At 48.7% G+C, this 23,056-nt stretch overlaps 1 protein-coding gene across 1 annotated transcript in view; it reads left to right on the forward strand.

Annotated features, from left to right (window-relative positions):
• The window catches only part of LOC144487233 (X-ray repair cross-complementing protein 5-like), a 30,862-nt gene extending 9,833 nt beyond the window's left edge, over positions 1-21,029 (forward strand). The window contains exons 4-11 of the mRNA XM_078205307.1: positions 4,329-4,512; positions 6,961-7,147; positions 10,538-10,706; positions 14,266-14,427; positions 17,052-17,185; positions 17,564-17,657; positions 20,717-20,833; positions 20,941-21,029. Coding sequence (XP_078061433.1) covers positions 4,329-4,512; positions 6,961-7,147; positions 10,538-10,706; positions 14,266-14,427; positions 17,052-17,185; positions 17,564-17,657; positions 20,717-20,833; positions 20,941-21,029 — 1,136 coding nt within the window. The remainder of the gene's footprint in view (positions 1-4,328; positions 4,513-6,960; positions 7,148-10,537; positions 10,707-14,265; positions 14,428-17,051; positions 17,186-17,563; positions 17,658-20,716; positions 20,834-20,940) is intronic.
• The last annotated feature ends 2,027 nt before the right edge of the window (positions 21,030-23,056 follow it).

The raw sequence follows: 23,056 nt of genomic DNA on the forward strand, positions 1-23,056 counted from the left end.
TTTGTGTTTCAAATTCCACATTCCTATCTACCCACAATAATCTTTGATTCCCTCGCCTAACAAGAATCTCTCTACCTCTGCCTTAAAGATATTCAGTGACCCCCCCCATTGCCTTCTGAGACAGAGGCCGGAATTTTACCGGCACGCCTGCCCTGATTCCAGGGATGGGTGAGGCTCGGAGAACGGCATTCTCCGTTAGTCTCGGGCGGGATCGTACGAACCTCGAGCGGACGTGCCAGTAAATTCCGGCCAGAGAGTTCCAAAGTCATGCAACCCTCTGAAAGAAAAAAATTCTCACCATCTCTGTCCTAAAAGGGCGACCACTAATTTTAAAACTGTGCCCGCTCGGTCTGGACTCTCCCACAAGAAGAAACATCCTTTCCATGCCCACCTTGTCCAGACCGTTCAGGATCTTAGTTACTTCAATCAAGTCACCCCTCACCCTTCTAAACTTCAGTGGAAACAAGCCCAGTCTGCCCAACCTTTCCCCATAAGATAAACCGCTCGTTCCAGCTATCGATCCAGCAAACCCCCTCTGAAACGTCTCCAACTCATTTACACACTTCCTTAGAATCCCATGGAATCCCTACAGTGCAGAAGGAGGCCATCGAGTCTGCACCAACCACAATCCCACACAGGCCCTATTCCTGTAACCCCACATATTTACCCTGCTAATGCGCCTGACATTAGGGACAATTTAGCATAGCCAATTAACATAACCTGCACGTCTTTGGAGTGTGGGAGGAAACCGGAGCACCCGGAGGAAACCCACGCAGACACGGGGAGAAAGTGCAAACTCCACAGACAGTGACCCAAAGCTGGAATGGAACCCGGGGGTTCGTGGCGCTGTGAGGTAGCAGTGCTAACCGCTGTGCCACCATACCTTCAATAAGACAAAAACTGCACACAGTATTTGAGATGCGGTCTCACCAATGCCCTGTGTAACTGAAGCATACCATCCTTACTTTTATGTTCAATTCCTTTTGTAATAAGGAATAACATTCTATTAGCCTTCTCATTTACATGCTGTACCTGCATACTAACTTTTCGTGATTCAAGCACAGGAACACCTAGATCCCTCTGCACCTCGGCATTCTGCAATTATTCTCCATTTAAGTAATGCTGATTTTTTATTCTTCCTGCTAAAGTGAACAACTTCACATTTTCCCACATTATACTCCATCTGCCAGATTTTTGCCCACTCAACCTATCTGTATTCATCTGCAAACTCACGTCCCCTTCACAACATACTTTCCTATCTATCATTGTACTGTCTGCAAATGTATCTCCCATGCCTTTGCTTCCCTCATCTAAGCCATTGATATAAAAGGTTGAGGCCCCAGCACAGACCTCGACAGGACTCTGCTCATCACCTCCTGCCCTGCCAATCAGACAAAGACCCATTTATACATACTCTCTGTTTTCTGCCAGCCAGCCAGTCTTCTATCTAGGCTCAAATGTTACCCCCTACATCGTGAGCTTTTATTTTTCACAATAATCTTTGATGCTTATCAAATGCTTATGAGAGGCATGGGCGGAGTGGATAGTCAGATGCTCTTTTCTAGGGTAGGAAAGTCAGGTACTAGGAGACATAGGTTTAAGGTGCGTGGGGGAAAGGTTGAGAGGAGATGTGCCGAGGCAATTTTTTTACACAGAAGGTGATGAATGTCTGGAACGCGCTGCCCGGGGAGGTGGTGGGAGCGGGTACGATTGCGGCATTTAAGGGGCAACTAGACGAATACATGAATAGGATGGGAATGGAAGGATACGGGCTCCGTAAGTGCATACGGTTTTAGTTTAGACAGGCATCATGATTGGCGCAAGCTTGGAGGGCCGAAGAGCCTGTTCCTGTGCTGTACTTTTCTTTGTTCTTCTTGCTTTGCTTTCTGGAAATTGAAGTACAGCACATCTACAGGTTCCCCTTTATCCACAGTATATGGTACTCCTTCAAAGAATGCCATTAAGTTGGTTAAACATAATTTCCCTTTCACAAAATCATGCTGACTTTTCCCAATTACCTTGGGATTTTATAAGTGTCCAGCTATAGCCTCCTTCATAGAATCATAGAAACCCTACAACACAAAAAGAAGCCATTCGGCCCATCGAGTCTGCACCGACCACAATCCCACCCAGGCCCTACCCCCACATCCCTACATATTTACCCACTAATCCCTCCAACCTACGCATCTCAGGACACTAAGGGCAATTTTAGCATGGCCAATCAACCTAACCCGCGCATCTTTGGACTTAACAATCAATTCTAACAATTTTCCCACGGCAGATGTCAAGCTAACTGGCCTATAATTTCCTGTTTTTGGCCTCCCTCCCTTCTTGAATAGAGGGGTTATATTTGCCACTTTCCAATTTGATGGAAACTTTCCAGAATCTAGAGAATTTTGCAAAATTAACACCAATGTATCTACCACCTCATTTGTTCAAGACCCTAGGATGAAGTCTATCAGGACCCGGAGACTTGCCAGCCTTAGCTCCATCAGTTTGCTCAAACCACTTCTCTAATGATTGTAATTTCACCAAGTTCCTCTCCCCTTTCCACCTCCAGATTTACAGATATTTCTGGAATGTTTATGTATCCTCTCCAGTGAAGACAAAATCCAAATATGTGTTCATTTTGTTGGCCATCTTCCTATTATCTACGATTGTCTACCCATTGGGGGACGTGGTGGCACAGTGGTTAGCACTGCTGCCTCACAGCACCAGAGACCCGGTTTGATTCCCGGCTTGGGTGACAGCCTGTGTGGAGTTTGCACGTTCTCCTCGTGTCTGCGTGGGTTTCCTTCGGGTGCTCCGGTTTCCTCCCACAGTCCAAAGATGTGCAGGTTAGATGGATTGGCCATGCTAAATTGCCCCTTAGTGAGCAAAAATGTGTAGAATCATAGAATCCCTATAGTGCAGGAGGAGACCATTCGGCCCATTGAGTCTTCACTGACAATCCCACCCAGGCCCTATCCCCATAACCTTATGTATTTACCCAGCTAATTCTCCTGATACTGTAGGTTAGGTGGATTAGCCATGGTCAATGCATGGGGTTACAGGGATAAATCGATTGGGTGGATCTGAGTAAGATGTTTTTTCGGAGAGCTGGTGCAGACTCAATGGGCTGAATGGTCTCCTTCTGCACTGTAGGGATTCTATGGTTCATTCTCACTCTCTAGAGGGCCCACGTAACTTGCTATTTTCCTGTTTAAACACCTGTAGAAACACATGCTATAAGTTTTCACATTTCTAGCCATCTTCCTCTCATACTCTAATTTCTTTCTCCTGATTAACCTTTGGTCATTCTCTGCTGTTCTTCACATTCTAACCAATCCTCTGGCCTGCAGTTATATGCTTAAGTTTGACAGTTTCCTTAACTTCTTTAGTTAACCACAGAAGTGGGTCCTCCCCCTCCAAATCTTTTTAATAGTAGAAATTTGCTTATTCAGAATATTCTGAAATAGCCCCTTAAATGTCTGCCACTGCTTGTCTATTGATCTGTCCCCTAGCCTAATCTCCCAGTTCACTTAGCTAGCACAACTTTCATGCCCACATAGTTGCCTTTATTTAAGTTTAAAATACTAGCCTTAGGCCCACTCTTCTCCCTTTCAAACTATTCAGTCGTGTTGAAGCAGGGTTAGACAGTGTAGTGGCCAGACCAGTGTTGTACTGTGCATTGGAGCTTCATCGAACAACCCCTTCACTGCTTCCACTGTCCTGATTGTCACCTGAAGCGTGGTTCTGTAGGGATGGCCAGAAGGCTGTTTCCCAACATGGGTTGGTGTCCTGCCAGCCAGCATCTAAAGGGAAAGGGTATCTAAAGGGAAGGGTAAGACCTGCAGTCCACGCCAGCCTGCCCTGTGACGTGATGGTACGAAGACCGGAACTAAACACTTCTTCCTCTCTTTCCTCATTCTATCCCTCCACTCCCCGCTTCCCCCACAGTCACCGACATAGTCTGCTAATCAAGGCAAATAAACAGGCCCAAAGTCAAACCCGTCAGGCAACCAAAACCAGTCTAGGAGATCACAGATCAAATCTGATTTTCTGTACTTCACAATCTTTACCCTCGTCAAGAACTGGGTCCAGCTCCAACTTAAGGAATCTGAGAAACGTTGCAGGGAAAATTGCCGATCATTTTTGTCAAAAGACTGGGCGGAATTTTCCCGTCCCGCCCACCACGGGAATCGTAGCGAGCGGGACATGGACCCTTGGGGGTGAGCGTGGCTGGAAAATCCCGCCCATCATCTCGCGAGCAATAATAACAGAAGCTTTGCCTTTTGCTGCTATGCTGTGAATGTCGTGTCTTTGTCTCTGCCCTTGTCTGTGTACAGGGATCATCCTTGACCTGATGCATCTGAAGAAGCCTGGTGGGTTTGACATGTCTCTCTTTTACTGCGACATTGTCAGTGTATCAGAGGATGGGGATGCAGCTGTGCAAGGCGAGGGGTCAGCCAGGTTGGACGATCTGCTTCGGAAAGTGTGGGCCAAGGACTACAAGCAGAGGACCGTCACCAGGTCAGCAGTCACTCAGAGTAGCACCGCGTCTCCTGGGTCCTCGGAGAGTTTCTATTGTACTCCCTGCGGACCTTGGCAGACAGAACGTCCGTGTTCATGCACACAATCTGCTCAAATGTACAGACGATCTTCATAGATTAGGCACTCAGGGCATGTTTCCACTCGCAGGGAAGAGCGAAACCACAAACCGTCAACACCAGGTAGTGACCAGGCCAGGAATGCAGGAGAAATTTCTTTACCCAGAGAATGATGGGAATGTGGAACTTGGCTACCACAGGGTTGTAATGAATGGTGTAGCTGCGTTTACGGAGAAGCTGGATGAGCATGAGAGAGAAAATCATTGGCTGGTTACGCTGATAACGCTAAAAGGGAGAGGGGAGGGAGAAAGTTCATGGGAAGCGGAAATACTGGCATGCAGCTGTTGGGCTGAATGGCCTGTTTCTCTGCTGCGTCTCTTATGTTGAAACATCATAAAGTGCATCATGTTACTTTGACAGGAATCGGCCATACAAAGAATATAGTACAGCACAGGAACAGGCCCTTCAGCCCTCCAAGCCTGCGTCGACACAGGACGCCTTTCTAAACTAAAGACCTGTCGTCTCTACATAGCAAATTCCTCCATTCCCAGCCTTTTCATGTATCTATCCAGATGCCTCTTAAATGTTGCTATTGTATCTGCTTCTACCACCTCCTCGGGCAGCGCGTCCCAGGCACTTACCACCCTCTGTGTAAAAAAACTTGCCTCTCACATCTCCTTTAAACTTTCCCCCTTTTTGCCTTAAACCTCTGTCCCCTAGTAATTGGCATTTCTACCCTGGGAAAAAGACTCTGACTATCCATTCTATCCACGCCTCTCATAATCTTGTAGACTTCTATCAGGTCGCCCCTCAGCCTCTGACGTTCAAATGAAAACAAATCAAGTTTGTCCAATCTCTTCTCATAGCTGATACCCTCCAAACCAGGTAACATCCTGGTAAACTTTTAATGTGGCGACCAGAACTGTATGCAATATTCCAAACATGCCCTAACTAAAGCTCTATACAGCTGCAACTTGACCTGCCAAATTTTGCACCCTATGGCCCAACCGATGAAGGCAAGCATGCCATACGCCATCTTGACCACCTTATCCACTTGTGTTGCCACTTTCAGGGAACTGTGGACCTGTACGCCCAGATCCCTCTGCATGTTAATGCTTCTAAGGGTCCTGCCATTTACTGTGTATTTCCCTACTGCATTGGACCTTTCAAAATGCATCATCTTTGATTTGATTTGATTTATTATTGTCACATGTATTGGTATACAGTGAAAAGTATTGTTTCTTGCGCACTATACCGACAACGCATACCATTCATAGAGAAGGAAAGGAGAGAGTGAAAAATGTTTCAGCCATAGCTAGGATGTAGAGAAATATCAACTTAATGCAAGGTAGGTCCATTCAAAAGTCTGATGGCAGCAGGGAAGAAGCTGTTCTCGAGTCAGTTGGTACGTGACCGTATCTTTTGGTGGAAGAGAGAATGTCCGGGGTGTGTGGGGTCCTTAATTATGCTGGCTGCTTTGCTGAGGCAGCGGGAAGTGTAGACAGAGTCAATGGATGGGAGGCTGGTTTACATGATGGATTGGGCTACATTCACAACCTTTTGTAGTTTCTTGCGGTCTTGGGCAGAGCAGGAGCCATACCAAGCTGTGATACAACCAGAAAGAATGCTTTCTATGGTGCATTTGTAGAAGTTGGTGAGAGTCATAGTGGACATGCCAAATTTCCTTAGTCTTCTGAGAAAACAGAGGCGCATTTGTCTGGATTAAATTCCATCTGCCATTTCTCCGCCCAAGTCTATCCAGTCTATCGATATCCTGCTGCATCCTCTGACAATCCTCCTCACAAACATTGGTAAACATAGCAACTATTTTCCACACACACTTGAACAGTGAGATAATGACCAGATCTGTTTTTTGGAGGTTAATTTGACAGGACAGAGCTTCCCTGCTCTCCAAAGTAAAGTTTATTTATTAGTCACAAGTAAGGCTTACATTAACACTGCAATGAAGTTACTGTGAAATTCCCCTATTTGCCACAGTCCGGCGCCTGTTCGGGTCAATGCACCCTAACCAGCACATCTTTCAGAATGTGGGAGGAAACTGGAGCACCCGGAGGAAACCCACGCAGACACGGGGAGAATGTGTAAACACCACACAGTGACCCGAGCTGGGAATCGAACCCGGGTCCCTGGCGCTGTGAAGCAGCAGTGCTAACCACTGTGCCACCGTGCCATCCTCCATGTGGTGCTGTGGGATCTTTTACATCCAACTGACCAAGTCGTCAGGACCTTGGCTTAAACCCCACCGCCCCCCATCCCTAAACTGCCGCCTTCTTCAACCGCTTAATGTGCATCAGAATGTCTTTGAGTATGTATTTGATGTCCTGTTTTTTTTGTGTTTTGTTTTGGCCAGGCTGAACCTGAAGCTGGGAGAAGGCGTGGAACTTTCAGTCGGAGTTTACAATCTCGTGCGGAGTGCCAGGAAACCCAGTGCCGTCCGCCTGTACCGAGAAAGCAACGAGCCCGTCAAAACCAAAACCCGCTGGTTTAACGGGGAGACGGGCAGTCTGCTCCTGCCCAGCGACACCAAGAAGGCCCAGGTAAAGGACGGTGAACCTATACCGTGCTGAATTAAAACGTCAACTCCTGCCTGACCAAAGGCAAAACACTGCGGATGCTGGTAATCTGAAATACAAACAGAAAATGCTGTTTCTTAATTCATGAACGAGATGTGAGTTATTGTGCATCCCTAATTGCCCTCGAGAAGGCGATGATGAGGCGTTTTCTAAAACTGCTGCACTCTGCGATGTGAAGGCACATCCACAGTGCAGTTTCATCATGACTTTTGACACAACTGAGTGGCTTTCTAAGTCAATCAGAGGGTAGTTGAGAGTCAGCCATGCGGTTCTGGATCCTCAGACAGGCCAGACCGGATAAGGACGGCAGATTTCCTTCTCTAAAGAGCATTAATGAACCAGATGGGTTTTTACAACAATCGGGTAATTTCATGATCACAGACTAATTTCCCCTTTATTATACAGCTCTGGCGAAGGGTCATCCAGACTCGAAACATTGGCTCTTTTCTCTATTCACAGATGCTGCCAAACCTGCTGAGATTTTCCAGCATCTTCTCTTTTTCTCCCCCAGTTGCTGTGGTGTGGTTTGAACTCGTGCCTCTAGATCGACGGCACGGTGGCACAGTAGGTTAGCACTGCTGACTCACAGCGCCAGGGACCCGGGTTCGATTCCTGGTTTGGGTCACTGTCTATCTGGAGTTTGCACGTTCTCCCCGTGTCTGCGTGGGTTTCCTCCGGGTGCTCCGGTTTCCTGCCACAGTCCAAAGATGTGCGGTTTAGGTGGATTGGCCATGCTAAATTGCCCCTTTAGTATCAGGGGGACTAGCTCGGGTAGATGCATAGGTTTATGAGGACAGGGCCTGGGTGGGATTGTGGTCGGTGCAGACTTGATGGGCTGAACGGCCTCCTTCTGCACTGTAGGGATTCTAATGATTCTATCATTAGTCAAAACCTCTGAATTACTCATCCAGTAACAGAACTCCCCTGTTATTGTATCCCTTGTGCGTACTGTACAGAGAGAAACAAGAGTTAATGTTTTAGGTCGATGACTTTTCTTTACAACTAGCCCGCGTTAGACATGCCACAGGGTTCAAACAGGTACAGAAGGGAGGTATGCACGGAGGGCTGGAAAGAGTGAAAGGGGAGGCAGCAGAGATTAAATAACAGAAGAGACAATGGTGCAAGGCAAAGATAGAATGGTAATGAGATGAGTAAATAAAGAGAAAAAGAACTTGTATTCATTAAAATAGCGCCTTCCACAACTTCAAGATGGCCCAAAGCACTTCACAGCCAATGAAGTACTTCTGAACTTTTCTGCAGACAAAAGGAATATGCCCAAGCCTTGCACCTGTTTTGAATTATCTGGCAGCTTGAGGAGCCTATAGCTCCCCATTGCTTTCTCCATGGCAAGACCTCGGCCAATCAGAGTCGACTTGTCAACCAATCAACACCCTTTTCTCCTGTGGTATAAATTGTCACAATTGTTTGAAATTTGACCTTCTGGGGTTTGTCCTGATGAGTGCAAGACAAAAAACTTCGACAACCTGTCTCCTTGTTCAGCATTGGTTTCGAAGTTTAGCCACTGCTGTAATGTAGGAATCTTTCTACTTACATTTGACTCTCTCCATCCCTTTCTTCCACAAACTGATTCCCTCCCTGTAACTTGCTTTTTTATTTTAAAATAAGGATCAGTACGAGGTATCATTTTTATTTTGTGCTCTGTCTTTAACTGGTTACCTGTTTAAAGTTAAAAGTTTATTTATTAGTGTCACAAGTAAGGCTTACATTAACACTGCAGTGAAGTTACTGTGAAAATCCCCTAGTCGCCACACTCCGGCGCCTGTTCGGGTAACACTGAGGGAGAATTTAGCACGGCCAATGCACCCTAACCAGCACGTCATTCGGACTGTGCAAGGAAACTGGAGCACCCGGAGGAAACCCACGCAGACACAGGGAGAACGTGCAGACTCCACACAGACAGTGACCCAAGCCGGGAATCGAACTCGGGTCCCTGGCGCTGTGAAGCAGCAGTGCTAACCACTGTGCCACCGTGCCGCCCCGTTTCTGGGATACGCATCACCCTTCTTCCAATGTCCTGAATATTTTGTACCATCGTAATCCAGACATCCAGTGGGAAGAGGCTTCCATCCCTTTGCTGTTTTTATACCGAGATTAACTTTCCATTTTTCAGTCAGACCTTCACTGGATTAGCTCTTTGAAGAAGAGGCATACGGACCCGAAATGTTAACTCTGCTTCTCTCTCCGTGCACCTGCTGAGCTTTTCCAGCATTCTCTGTTTTTATTTCAGATTTCCAGCGTCCATAGTATTTTGCTTTGGCTTCATTGAGTTTATCTGCTTGATGTGGTTACATGACCATCTATATTGATGGATTATTCCACAAAATATGTCCAGCCTAATGAACAGAGCGTGCTTGAGCCTCTGTGTTATTTAACAAAATAACACAGAGGCTGTGTTACTCATGACGGTGATTGCTCATATCACACAGTGTGACCTAATCCAGAAGAGGACCGTTAGGGCGGCACGGCGGTTAGCACTGGTGCCTCACAGCGCCAGGGACCCGGGTTCGATTCCCGGCTTGGGTCGCTGTCTGTGTGGAGTCTGCACGTTCTCCCGGTGTCTGCGTGGGTTTCCTCCGGGTGCTCCGGTTTCCTCCCACACTCCAAAGATGTGCGGGTTAGGTTGATTGGCCATGATAAATTGCTCCTTAGTGTCAGGGGCACTATCAGGATAGATACATGGGACTACAGGGATAGGGGCTGGGTGGGATTGTGGTCGGTACAAACTCAATGGGCTGAATGGCCTCCTCCTGCACTGCAGGGATTCTATGATTGCCCATCCCTAGTTGCCCTTGAGAAGGTGGTGGTGAGCTTCCTTCTTGAAACGCGACAGTGCATGTGGTGTAGGTACACCCACTGTGCTGTTAGGGAGGGAGTTCAGGGATTTTGACCCAGCGACCGTGAAGGAACAGCCAATATATTTCCAAGTCAGGATAGTGAGTGGCTTGGAGGGGAACTTGTAGGTGATGGTCTTCCCAGGTATCTGCTGCCCTGGCCCTTCTAGTTGGAAGTAGTTGTGGGTTTGGAAGGAGCTATTGAAGGAACCTTGGTCAGTTCCTGCAGTGCATCTTATCGATGGTACACACGGCTGCCAATGTGTCCGTGGTGGAGGAAGTGAATGCTTGTAGAAGGAGTGCCAGTCAAGCGGCTGTTTTGTCCTGGATGGTGTCAAGCTTCATGAGTGTTGCTGGAGCTGCAAGTGGAGAGTACTCCATCACTCCTGACTTGTGCCTTGTAGATGGTGGACAGGCTTTGGGAGGGTCAGCGGGCGAGTACCTCGAAAGATGTTGCTCTTTCATATAATTTAAGCCTGTTCTTGTTCTTTTTGGTTCCCAGGTTTATGGACAGAGGCAGATTGTTCTGGAGAAAGAGGAAACCGAGGAATTGAAGAGATTTGATGGCCCAGGCTTGGTTCTCATTGGTTTCAAGCCATTGTCACTCTTAAAGAAGCACCACCACATCAGACCCCCACAGTTCATTTACCCAGATGAGACGCTGGTCACAGGTAACCCTCAGCCGCTGTTACTGCTGCCCTTTGGCCAAGTGGGCATGGCTCTACCCAGGGTATTTATAGAGCACAGGGTCCAAACTTCATCCCCCTTCTCCTCAGTTAGCTGATGGTTCACAAGACAGATTCATGCAGATAATGATGGGAAACCCTGCAGTGGCAGCGAGAAGTGTTAAAACGTTAGGAGCTAATGTTCCAGCATGAAGGAATCCTACTGGAGAGAGAGAGAGTGACATTTTATATATTTACAATGCAGCCGTAATATCGAGCAGATGCAAATATGCTATCGGATAGAATACCCCTCCTCTAGAATCCCCCTACCCTAGAATACCCTGTATAGAATATAATTACGCTAGAAAACCCTGCATAGAATATAACTATCCTAGAATACCCTGAAGAGTATACCCCTATCCTTGGGAGCTGTATCACTGATTGTTTGATGCTACCTGAGCATTATTATATCTTAAGAGATGAGAAGATGAATTTGAGCTCATTGTACCTGGTCCACTTCCTCTCATTACAGCATGCGGTTACATACTGAATGGCGTTAATGTGTTCTCTCCACTGCTCTGGATCATAGATCACGCCAAAGATTTCTCACACTTTGAATCGAGGAGTCAGGTGCTGAATCCTATTACCCTGGTTAGAAACATAGAAAATAGGAGCAGGAGGAGGCCATTCAGCCCTTCGAGTCTGCTCCATCATTCATTATGATCATGGCTGATCATCCAACTCGATATTCTGTTCCCATCTTCCCCCCCATATCTTTTGATCCTCTTCGCCCCAACCAAGTGCTATATCTAACTGCTTCTTGAATACATTCAATATTTTGGCCTCAATTACTTTCTGTGGTAGCAAATTCCACATATTCACCACCCTCTGGGTGAAGACATTTTTCCTCATCTCTGTCCTAAATGGTTTAGCCTGTATTCTTAAATTGTGATCCCTGGTTCTGTACGCCGCCCCAACCCCCCGCCATTGGGGAACATCCTTCCTGCATTTATATTGTCTCGTCTTGTTAGAAATTCAAGTTTATTTATTTGTGTCACAATTACATTAACACTGCAATGAAGTTACTGTGAAAATCCCTGAGTTGCCACACTCTGGCGCCTGTTTGGGTACACCGAGGGAGAATTTAGCATGGCCAATGCACCTAACCAGCACGTCTTTCAGATTATGGGAGGAAACCGGAGCACCCGGAGGAAACCCACGTAGACACGGGTTTCTATGAGATTCTCCCCCACCCCTCATTCTTCTGAACTCTGGTGAATATAATCCTAACCGACTCAATCTCACCTTGGGAGTCAGTCCCGCCATCCAAGGAATCAGCCTGGTAAACCTCCGCTCTACAGCAAGAACGTCCTTCCTCAGAAAAGGAGACAAAAGCTGCACACAATATTCCAGGTGTGGTCCCACCAAGGCCCCATATATATGCAACCAGACACCCCTGCCCCGTACTCAAATCCTCTCGCTATGAAGGCCAACATTCCATTTGCCTTTTTCACCGCCTGCTGCACCTGAATGCTTAACTTCAGCGACTGGTGCATGAGGACACCCAGGTCTCATTTCACATTCCTTTCTCCTAATTTATGGCCTTTCAGATAGTAATCTGCCTTCCGTTTTTGCTCCCAAAGTGGATAACCTCACATTTCTCCAAATTATACTGCATCTGCTGTTCATTTGCCCACTCACTCAACTTGTCCACATCACACTGAAGCATCTCTCCATCTTCCTCACAGCTCACCCAGCTTTGTGTCATCTGCAGATTTGGAGATATTACATTTAGTTCCTTCGTCTAAATCATTAATTTATATGTAGTGAATAGCTGGGGCCCCAGCACTGATCCCAGCGGTACCCCACTAATCACTGCCTGCCATTTGGAAAAATACCTGTTTATTTCCTACTCTTTGTTTCCTGCCTGCCAACCAGTTTTCTATCCATCTCAATACACTACCCAATCCCATGCACTTTAATTTTACACACTGATCTCTTATGTGGGACCTTATCTGAAAGTCCAAATAAACCACATCCACTGGCTGCCCCTCATCAACTCTACGAGTTACATCCTTGAAGAATTCCAGTAGATTTGTCAAGCATGATTCCCCTCGTGTAAATCCATCTGACTCTGTCCTGTCCAGCCGCTGTTTACCAAGTGCTCTGCTATTAAATCCTCCCCCACTACCGACGTCAGGCTGACTGGTCTATAATTCCCTGTTCTCTCTCTGCCTCCCTTTTTAAATAGTGGGGTTACATTAGCTACCCTCCAATCCATAGGAACTGTCCCAAAGGCTATAGAACCTTGGAAGATGAATACCAATATACCCACTATTTCTCAGACCATTTCCTTAAGTACTCCGGGGTGTAGATTATCGGGCCCTGGGGATTTATCAGCCTTCAATCTCAATTTCCCCAACACCATTTCTCTACTAATATTAATTTCCTTCAGTTCCTCCCTCTCCCTAGACCCTGTGTTCCCCAACTTTTCTGGTACGTTATTTGTGTCCTCCTTTGTGAAGACAGAACCAGAGTATGTATTTAGTTGGTCAGCCATTTCTTTGTTCCCCATTATAAATTCCCCTGTTTCTGACTGTAAAGGACCTAGTTTGTCGTTAACAATCTTTTTCACCTCACACACCGAATAGAAGTTGGATGGCACGGTAGCACAGTGGTTAACACTGCTGCTTCATAGCTCCAGGGGCCTGGATTCGATTCCCGGCTTGGGTCACTGTCTGTGTGGAGTCTGCACATTCTCCTCGTGTCTGCGTGGGTTTCCTCCGGGTGCTCCGGTTTCCTCCCACAGTCCAAAGATGTGCCGGTTAGGTTGATTGGCCATGCTAAAAATTGCCCCTTAGTGTCGTGAGATGTGTCGGTTAGAGGGATAAGTGGGTATATATGTAGGGATATGGGGGTAGGGCCTGGGTGGGATTGTGGTCGGTGCAGACTCGATGGGCCGAATGGCCTCTTTCTGTACTGTAGGATTCTATGTTTCTAAACTTTTACGGTCAATGTTTATTTTTCCCGCGAGCTTACTCTCGTACTCCATTTTCCCCTTATTAATTAGTCCCTTTGCTGAATTATAAACTGTCCCAATCCTCAGGTCTATAGTTTTTCTGGATCATTTGTATGCCTCTCCCTTGGACCTTTAACTATCTCTAATTTCCCTTGTAAGCCTTGGTTTGGCCACCTTTCCAGTTTTATTTTTGTGCCAGACTGGATTAAATAATCATTCTTTGAATGTTTGCCGTTGCCGATCCACCATCGTCCCCTTAAATAACATTTCCCAATCTATCAAAGCCAACTTGTGCCTCATATTCATCGTAGTTTCCTTTATTAAGATTCAGGACCCTAGTCTCAAAATCAACTCCCTCACTGTCCACCTTGATGAAGAATTCTATCGTGTTATAGGGGATGAAGTAACAATTTGACTTTATCGTCGCCACTTGCTAAGCAGCTCAGAGAGGTCAGCCCCCCTGGTCCTTTCCAGCAGCCTTTGGGCCAGCCCTGGTGCCAGGTGCTTATTGTTCTGAGCTGTGTTTATGTTTCACATTCCCAACAGGAAGCACCACTTTATTCAGCGCACTGCTCACCAAGTGCCTGGAGAAGGACGTGTATGCTGTTTGCCGCTACACTCCCCGGAGGAACACCCCACCCCGATTTGTGGCGTTGGTCCCACAGGAGGAGGCGCTGGATGATCAGAAAGTGCAGACCATCCCTCCAGGTCAGTGACACTGTCTCTCTCGGATCGCTCACTGACTGGGTGAGTACACTTGATTTGTCTCTCCTTTCTGACTGAGTTATGGTCACACCAGTGCCACAGAATCTCCGGCACCTTTTCTGCCTGGCCACATATGATAATTATTCACACACTATTTGTCTATGGAGGGCATCGTAGCTGTTGCCTATCCTACCCCCACTCACACACACACACACGCACACACACACCACATACCACACATATACACACCACACATATACACAGTACACGTATACACACCACACGTATACACACCACACGTACGTACATCACACGTACACACATCACATGTACACACATCACATGTACACACACCACACGTACACACATCATGTACACACATCTCATGTACACACACCACACGTACACACACCACACGTACACACCACACGTACACACATCACATGTACACACATCACATGTACACACACCACACGTACAGACACCACACGTACACACATCACATGTACACACATCACATGTTCACACACCACACGTACACACACCACACGTACACACATAGCACACATTTACACACATCTCAGATACACACACGCACCACATGTACACAGACACACCACACGTACACGCACACACCACACGTATACACACGCACCACACGTACACGCGCACACCACACGTACGCGCGCACACCACATGTACGCGCGCGCACCATACATACGTGCGCACACCACACGTACAAGCACACACCACACGTACAAGCGCGCACCACATACGCGCACACCACACGTACGCGTGCACCACACGTATACACACACCACACGTACACGCACACACCACACGTACACGCACACACCACACGTACGCGTGCACCACACGTACACACACACACCACACGTACACGCACACAGCACATGTACACGCGCACCACACATACACGCACACACCACACGTACACACGCACCACACGTATACGCACACACCACACGTATGCGCGCACCATACGTATGCACGCACCACACGTACATGCACGCACCACACGTACATGCACGCACCCACGTACACGCACGACCACACGTACGCGCACGCACCACACATACACGCGCACCACACGTACGCGCGCACCACACGTATGTGCGCACACCACACGTACGCGCGCACACCACACGTACAAGCGTGCACCACACGTACAAGCGCGCACCACACGTACAAGCGCACACCACACGTACAAGCGGCACCACACATGTGCGCACACCACACGTACGCGCGCACCACACGTGTGCGCACACCACACGTGCGCGCGCACACCACACGTGCAAGCGCACCACACATACACGCGCGCACCACACGTACGCGCACACCGCACGTACACACACATATATACACACAGTGGAGCCTGGCTGATTGTGTGCAGCTCCAATGCAGAGAGGAACTGAAACCAGATATTTGATTTGATTTATTATTGTCACGTTTATTAGTATACAGTAAAAAGTATTGTTTCTTGCGCGCTATGCAGACAAAACATACCGTTCATAGAGAAGGAAAGGAGAGAGTGCAGAACGTAGTGTTACAGTCACAGCTCGGGGTGTAGAGAAAGATCAACGTAAGAGAAAGATAGCACCACAGCCTGGGCTTGGACTCAGATGAACTAACTTCAGATTTCTATAGTTCAGAGTTACAGCGGATACATGTTACAGTGGATGGATGAAAATTGAAGATTACATAATAACTGCTGAGAGGACATTGATCCAATCTATAAAGGGGAAAAGATTGCAGGGCTGGGGGAAAGAGAAGGCTCTTGAGACGCATTGGATAAGCTCTTTCAAAGAGCCAGTATAGCCATGATGGGCTGAATGGCTTCTATGCAGTGTCATTCAATGAATCATTTACCATCGCTGTAGTCCTGCATTACATTGGCAGTGCAGTGATTTTAGACGTGGGTCTTCACTTGTGGTTTCCTCCCTGGGAACAGTAACCTGACGATAGGCAGAGTTTTTTAAGCGATGTTGATTGAGGGATGAATAGTGGCCGAGACACCAAGGAAAACTCCCCTGCTGCTCTTCAAAACAGGGTCGTTAACATCCACCTCCGAGGGATGTGGGGACCGCAGTTTTCTGTCACGTCTGAAAAGCATTGAAGTACGCAAAGAATCCAAACACCCCACAGAGCTGCAATCCCCACTCACACACGCACCCAGGGACCTGGGTCAATTCCCAGCTTGGGTCACTCTCTGTGCGGAGTTTGCACGTTCTCCCCGTGTCTGCGTGGGTTTCCTCCGGGTGCTCCGGTTTCCTCCCACAGTCTGAAAGACGTGCGGGTTAGGGTGGATTGGCCGTGCTAAATTCTCCCCCTGTGTACCCGAACAGGAGTGTGGCGACTAGGGGATTTTCACAGTAACTTCATTGCAGTGTTAATGTAAACCTACTTGTGACACTAATAAAATAAACTTTGAAACTTTAAACTTTAAAACTTTACTAGTCGTAGCTTTGACCTGATTTCTGCAAAAACGCGAATGTTCATCCCAGGTCATCCCATCAAACGCAACTCCTGAGTCGGGCAGAGTGGACGTGTGAAATGCTCACCGATTCCTGGTACAAACAAAACAAAAAGTATTGTTTTCCCATCAGGATTCCACCTGATTTTTTTGCATTATGCCGACGATGTCAGGAAGATCGGCTTTACGGAGAAGCGAGTGGCCAGCGAGGATCAGATCGAGAAGATGAAATCAGTGGTGCAGAAGCTCCGGTTTAAATACAGATCAGTCGGAGGATCCAGCGATACTTTCTGCGCCTTTAGGGGATCACTGTCTGTGCGGAGAGTCTGCACGTTCTCCCCGTGTCTGCATGGGTTTCCTCCGGGTTCCTCCCACAGTCTGAAAGGTGTGCGGGATTGGCCGTGCTAAATTGCCCCTCAGTGACCCAGATGTGTAGATTAGAGGGACTAGCGGGGTAAATACATTGGGTTACGGGGATAGGACCTGGGGTGGGATTGTTGTCGGTGCAGACTCGATGGGCTGAATGGCCTCCTCCTGCACTGTAGGATTTCTATGATTTCCCCAGTGCAGATGAACAGGAAATTTCTGCAAATTCTCCTTAAAATAAAATGGTGACCATTTCTATCCCTCTGGATTAGGCCTGAGAGCTTTGAGAATCCGGTTATTCAGCGGCATTTCCGTAATCTGGAGGCACTGGCCCTCGATTTGAAGGAACCGGAAGAAGTTGAAGATTTGACACGTGAGTATCCTGCTGTACAGCTCGTACCCACTGCCCAGCAGCAAAAGGAATTAATTTGATTTGATTTATTATTGTCACATGTATTAACATACAGTGAAAAGTATTGTTTCTTGCGCACTATACAGACAAAGCATACCGTTCATAGAGAAGGAAAGGAGAGAGTGCAGAATGTAGTGTTACAGTCATAGCTAGGGTGGAGAGAAAGATCAACTTAATGCGAGGTCGGTCCATTCAAAAGTCTGACAGCAGCAGGGAAGAAGCTGTTCTTGAGTCGGTTGGTACGTGACCTCAGATCTTTTCCCGACAGAAGAAGGTGGAAGAGAGAATGTCCGAGGTGCGTGGGGTCCTTGATGATGATAAGGAATGATAGTGATTATGATAAGATAGTGATTGTAAAGACGAAAAAAGCCCAGCTTTCACACGTAGTCTGTAACAGAGCAGTATATCGGGAATATTTCCCATTGGATTCAGGGCCCCGGGGCGGGTATGAATATTGGCTAATTGTTGAATCCAGTTGTAATGCTCCCTGGGGGGCAGAGAGGGGTTGCTGGGGGCATGAAGAGGGGAGAAATATGGCAAAGTGGGGGGGGTTAGGGTGGGGGAGCTGGGGGATGCGGAGAGGAGAGTCAGTGTATCAGCAAATGCGTATTGTGGCAATTACAGTAATTGCCTTATTGAAGACAGGCGATGGTTATTGACTCAACCTCTGAAAGAGTATAAATGGACACAGCAGGAACAGATACTGTGGGGGAATCAGAGGAGCTTGTATCTGTACTGAGCTGTATGTAGAATAAACTTGCTGAAGGAAAAAGACCAGCTGCTGTATTATTCCTCCACTGTTAATAAGAGGGAGCTCGGGGTGGGGGGGGGGGGGGGGCGGTGCAGAGCTCAGGGGAGGTGGGGGCAGAGCTGGGGGGAGGAGCAGACAGGGGGGAGAGAGGGGGAGCTGGGGGGAGAGGGGGAGCTGGCAGGGAAAGGGGGAGCTGGCGGGGAGGGGGAGCTGGGGGTGTTGAGCTCCAGCTGATGAAGGGGCAGCGCTCCGAAAGCGAGTGGCATTTGCTACCAAATCAACTTGTTGGACTTTAACCTGGTGTTGTTAAACTTCTTACCGTGTTGGAGAAGGGCAGCTGAGGGGAGTGGGGGCGAGAGAGAGGGGGTGCTGGGGAAGAGAGAGGGGATGCTGGGGGCGAGAGAGAGGGGGTGCTGGGGAAGAGAGAGGGGGTGCTAGGGAAGAGAGAGGGGGTGCTGGGGAAGAGAGAGGGGGTGCTAGGGAAGAGAGAGGGGGTGCTGGGGAAGAGAGAGGGGATGCTGGGGAAGAGAGTGGGGGTGCTGGGGAAGAGAGAGGGGGTGCTGGGGAAGAGAGAGGGGGTGCTGGGGAAGAGAGAGGGGGTGCTGGGGAAGAGAGAGGGGGTGCTGGGGAAGAGAGAGGGGGTGCTGGGGAAGAGAGAGGGGGTGCTGGGGAAGAGAGAGGGGGTGCTGGGGAAGAGAGAGGGGGTGCTGGGGAAGAGAGAGGGCTTGCTGGGGAAGAGAGAGGGGGTGCTGGGGAAGAGAGAGAGGGGGTGCTGGGGAAGAGAGAGGGGGTGCTGGGGAAGAGAGAGGGGGTGCTGGGGAAGAGAGAGAGGGGGTGCTGGGGAGGAGAGAGGGGGTGCTGGGGAAGAGAGAGGGGGTGCTGGGGAAGAGAGGGTTAGCTTGGGGGGGAGAGGAGAGGGGGAGCTGGGGGGGATAGAGGGGGAGCTTGGCGGGGGGGAGAGGGGGAGCTGGGGCGGGGAGAGCTGGGGGGGGAGAGGGGGAGCTGGGGGGGGGAAGAGGGGGAGCTGGGGGGGGGAAGAGGGGGAGCTGGGGGGGGAAGAGGGGGACCTGGGGGGGGGAGCGAGGGGGAGCTGGGGGTGGGGGGAGGGGGGGGAGAGGGGGTGACCTAGGGTTGGAGAGGGGGAGCTGGGGGGAGGGAGAATTGGGGTGGAGAGGTGGGGGTGGAGATGGGGAGTGGGGGTGGGGAGAGGGTGGAAGTATACTGTGAAATGTCTGACACTGGGAAGTTCCGAAGAACAAAGGGACCTTGGCGTGTTTGTCCATAGATCTCTGAAGGTGGAAAGGCAGGTTAATAGGGTGGTGAAAAAGGCATATGGCACACTCGCCTTTATCAATCGGGGTATAGATCACAAAGCAGAGAGGTCATGATGGAGTTGTATAGAACTTTGGTGAGGCCACAGCTGGAGCACTGTGTGCAGTTCTGGTCGCCACCTTATAGGAAGGACGTGATTGCACTGGAGGGGGTGCAGAGGAGATTCACCAGGATGCTGCCTGGGACGGAACATTTAAGTTATGAAGAAAGGTTGGATAAGCTTGCGTTGTTTTCTCTGGAGCGGAGAAGACTGAGGGGTGCCCTGATTGAGGTGTTCAAGATTATGAGGGACATGGACAGGGTGGATAGGGAGCAGCTGTTCCCCTTAGTTGAAGGGTCAGTTACGAGGGGACACAAGTTAAAAGTGAGGGGTGGGAGGTTTAAGAGGGATTTGAGGAAAAAGGTTTTTACCCAGAGGGTGGTGAGGGTCTGGAATGCGCTGCCTGGGGGGGTGGTGGAGGCGGGACGCCTCACATCCTTTAAAAAGTACCTGGATGAGCACTTGGCACGTCATAACATTCAAGGCTATGGGCCAAGTGCTGGCAAGTGGGATTAGGTGGGCAGGTCAGGGCCTTTCATGCATCAGTGCAGATTTGGTGGGCCGATGGGCCTCTTCTGCATTGTAGGATTCTGTGAATCTGTGCTGAGGGGCAGAGAGGGGGAGCTGGGGGGCAGAGAGGGGGAGCTGGGGGGCAGAGAGGGGGAGCTGGGGGAGAGAGAGGGAACCGGGGGGAGATGGGGAGCCGATGGGGTGCTGTGGGGGAGGAGGAAAGGTAGAGAGGTGGAGAAGGTGGGCTGGAGAGGGAAAGCCGCGGGAGGGGAAATGGGGGAGAGGGGGGGATGCTGGGGGTAGGGGGGGGAGAGGAAGCTGGAGAGGTGCAAATAAATGACTTTGATAGAGGAGCGTAATAGGGGAAATCGTCTTTTCCCCACACAGTGCCAAAGAATGATGTTATGGACAGGAGAATCGGACAGCTGGCAGAGGAGTTCCTGGAGCTGGTTTATCCCCCGGGCTATAACCCAGGTGCAAAGAGCCAACAGAAGAGGAAGCTCAGTGAGTACTGCGGCAAGGGGAGCAAATTAAATGTTGTGTCAGTAAATGCTCCGCGTGGGATACAAGTGAGCCACACGGACACGGAAATCTCTGCTCAATTCTCTCAGAACTGAACCAGCTGGTCGCCAAAAGAAACAAAGAATTGCATTTCTTCAGCGCCTTTCCTCAGGACATTGTAAAACACTACAGTCAGTGAAGTGTAGTGGCCGCTGTAATTTATTACAACCCTGTTAGGAACATTTATAGAGAATTAACTGACCATAATTACCTGACAGAACTACGTCACTAGATTTCAACTTTTTCAAATAAAAACAAACTTTATTGTATTTTAGAGTTAAACAAAGCAAGCACTATTAACTCAACACCGCAGTTTATCAAAGAACAAAGAACAGTACAGCACAGGAAACAGGCCCTTCGGCCCTCCAAGCCTGTGCCGCTCCTTGGTCCAACTAGACCAATCGTTTGTATCCCTCCATTCCCAGGCTGCTCATGTGACTATCCAGGTAAGTCTTAAACGATGTCAGTGTGCCTGCCTCCACCACCCTACTTGGCAGCGCATTCCAGGCCCCCACCACCCTCTGTGTAAAAAACATCCCTCTAATATCTGAGTTATACTTCGCTCCTCTCACCTTGGGCCCGTGACCCCTCGTGAACGTCACTTCTGATCTGGGAAAAAGCTTCCCACCGTTCACCCTATCTATCCCCTTCATAATCTTGTACACCTCTATTAAATCTCCCCTCATTCTCCGTCTTTCCAGGGAGAACAACCCCAGTTTACTCAATCTCTCCTCATAGCTAAGACCCTTCATACCAGGCAACATCCTGGTAAACCTTCTCTGCACTCTCTCTAACGCCTCCACGTCCTTCTGGTAGTGCGGCGACCAAAACTGGACGCAGTACTCCAAATGTGGCCTAACCAGCGTTCTATACAGCTGCATCATCAGACTCCAGCTTTTATACTCTATACCCCATCCTATAAAGGCAAGCATACCATATGTCTTCTTCACCACCTTCTCCACCTGTGTTGCCACCTTCAAGGATTTGTGGACTTGCACACCTAGGTCCCTTTGTGTTTCTATACTCCTGATGACTCTGCCATTTATTGTATAACTCCTCCCTACATTATTTCTTCCAAAATGCATCACTTCGCATTTAAACTCCATCTGCCACCTCTCCGCCCAATTTTCCAGCTTATCTATATCCTGCTGTATTGCCCGACAATGCTCTTCGCTATCTGCAAGTCCAGCCATCTTCGTGTCATCCGCAAACTTGCTGATTACACCAGTTACACCTTCTTCCAAATCATTTATATATATCACAAATAGCAGAGGTCCCAGTACAGAGCCCTGCGGAACACAACTGGTCACAGACCTCCAGCCGGAAAAAGACCCTTCGACCACTACCCTCTGTCTCCTATGGCCAAGCCAATTCTCCACCCATCTAGCCACTTCTCCTTGTATCCCATGAGCCTGAACCTTCTGAACCAACCTGCCATGTGGGACTTTGTCAAATGCCTTACTGAAATCCATATAGATGACATCCACGGCCCTTCCTTCATCAACCGTTTTTGTCACTTCCTCAAAACACTCCACCAAATTTGTAAGGCACGACCTCCCTCTTACAAAACCATGCTGTCTGTCACTAATGAGATTGTTCCGTTCTAAATGCACATACATCCTGTCTCTAAGAATCCTCTCCAACAACTTCCCTACCACGGACGTCAAGCTCACCGGCCTATAATTTCCTGGGTTATCCCTGCGACCCTTCTTAAACAACGGGACCCCATTCGCTATCCTCCAATCCTCAGGGACCTCACCCGTGTCCAAAGAAGCGACAAAGATTTCCATCAGAGGCCCAGCAATTTCATCTCTCGTCTCCCTGAGCAGTCGAGGATAGATGCCATCAGGCCCTGGGGCTTTGTCAGTTTTAATGTTCCCTAAAAAACCTAACACTTCCTCTCTTGTAATGGAGATTTTCTCTAACGGGTCAACACCTCCCTCCGAGACACTCCCGGTTAACACGCCCCTCTCCTTCGTGAATACTGATGCAAAGTATTCATTTAGGATCTCCCCTATTCCCTTGGGTTCTAAGCATAATTCCCCTCCTTTGTCCCTGAGAGGTCCGATTTTCTCCCTGACAACTCTTTTGTTCCTAACGTATGAATAGAATGCCTTAGGATTCTCCTTAATCCTGCCTGCCAAGAACATCTCGTGACCTCTTTTT

Source organism: Mustelus asterias, unplaced genomic scaffold (genome assembly GCF_964213995.1).
Source record: "Mustelus asterias unplaced genomic scaffold, sMusAst1.hap1.1 HAP1_SCAFFOLD_657, whole genome shotgun sequence".
Lineage (NCBI taxonomy): Eukaryota > Metazoa > Chordata > Chondrichthyes > Carcharhiniformes > Triakidae > Mustelus > Mustelus asterias.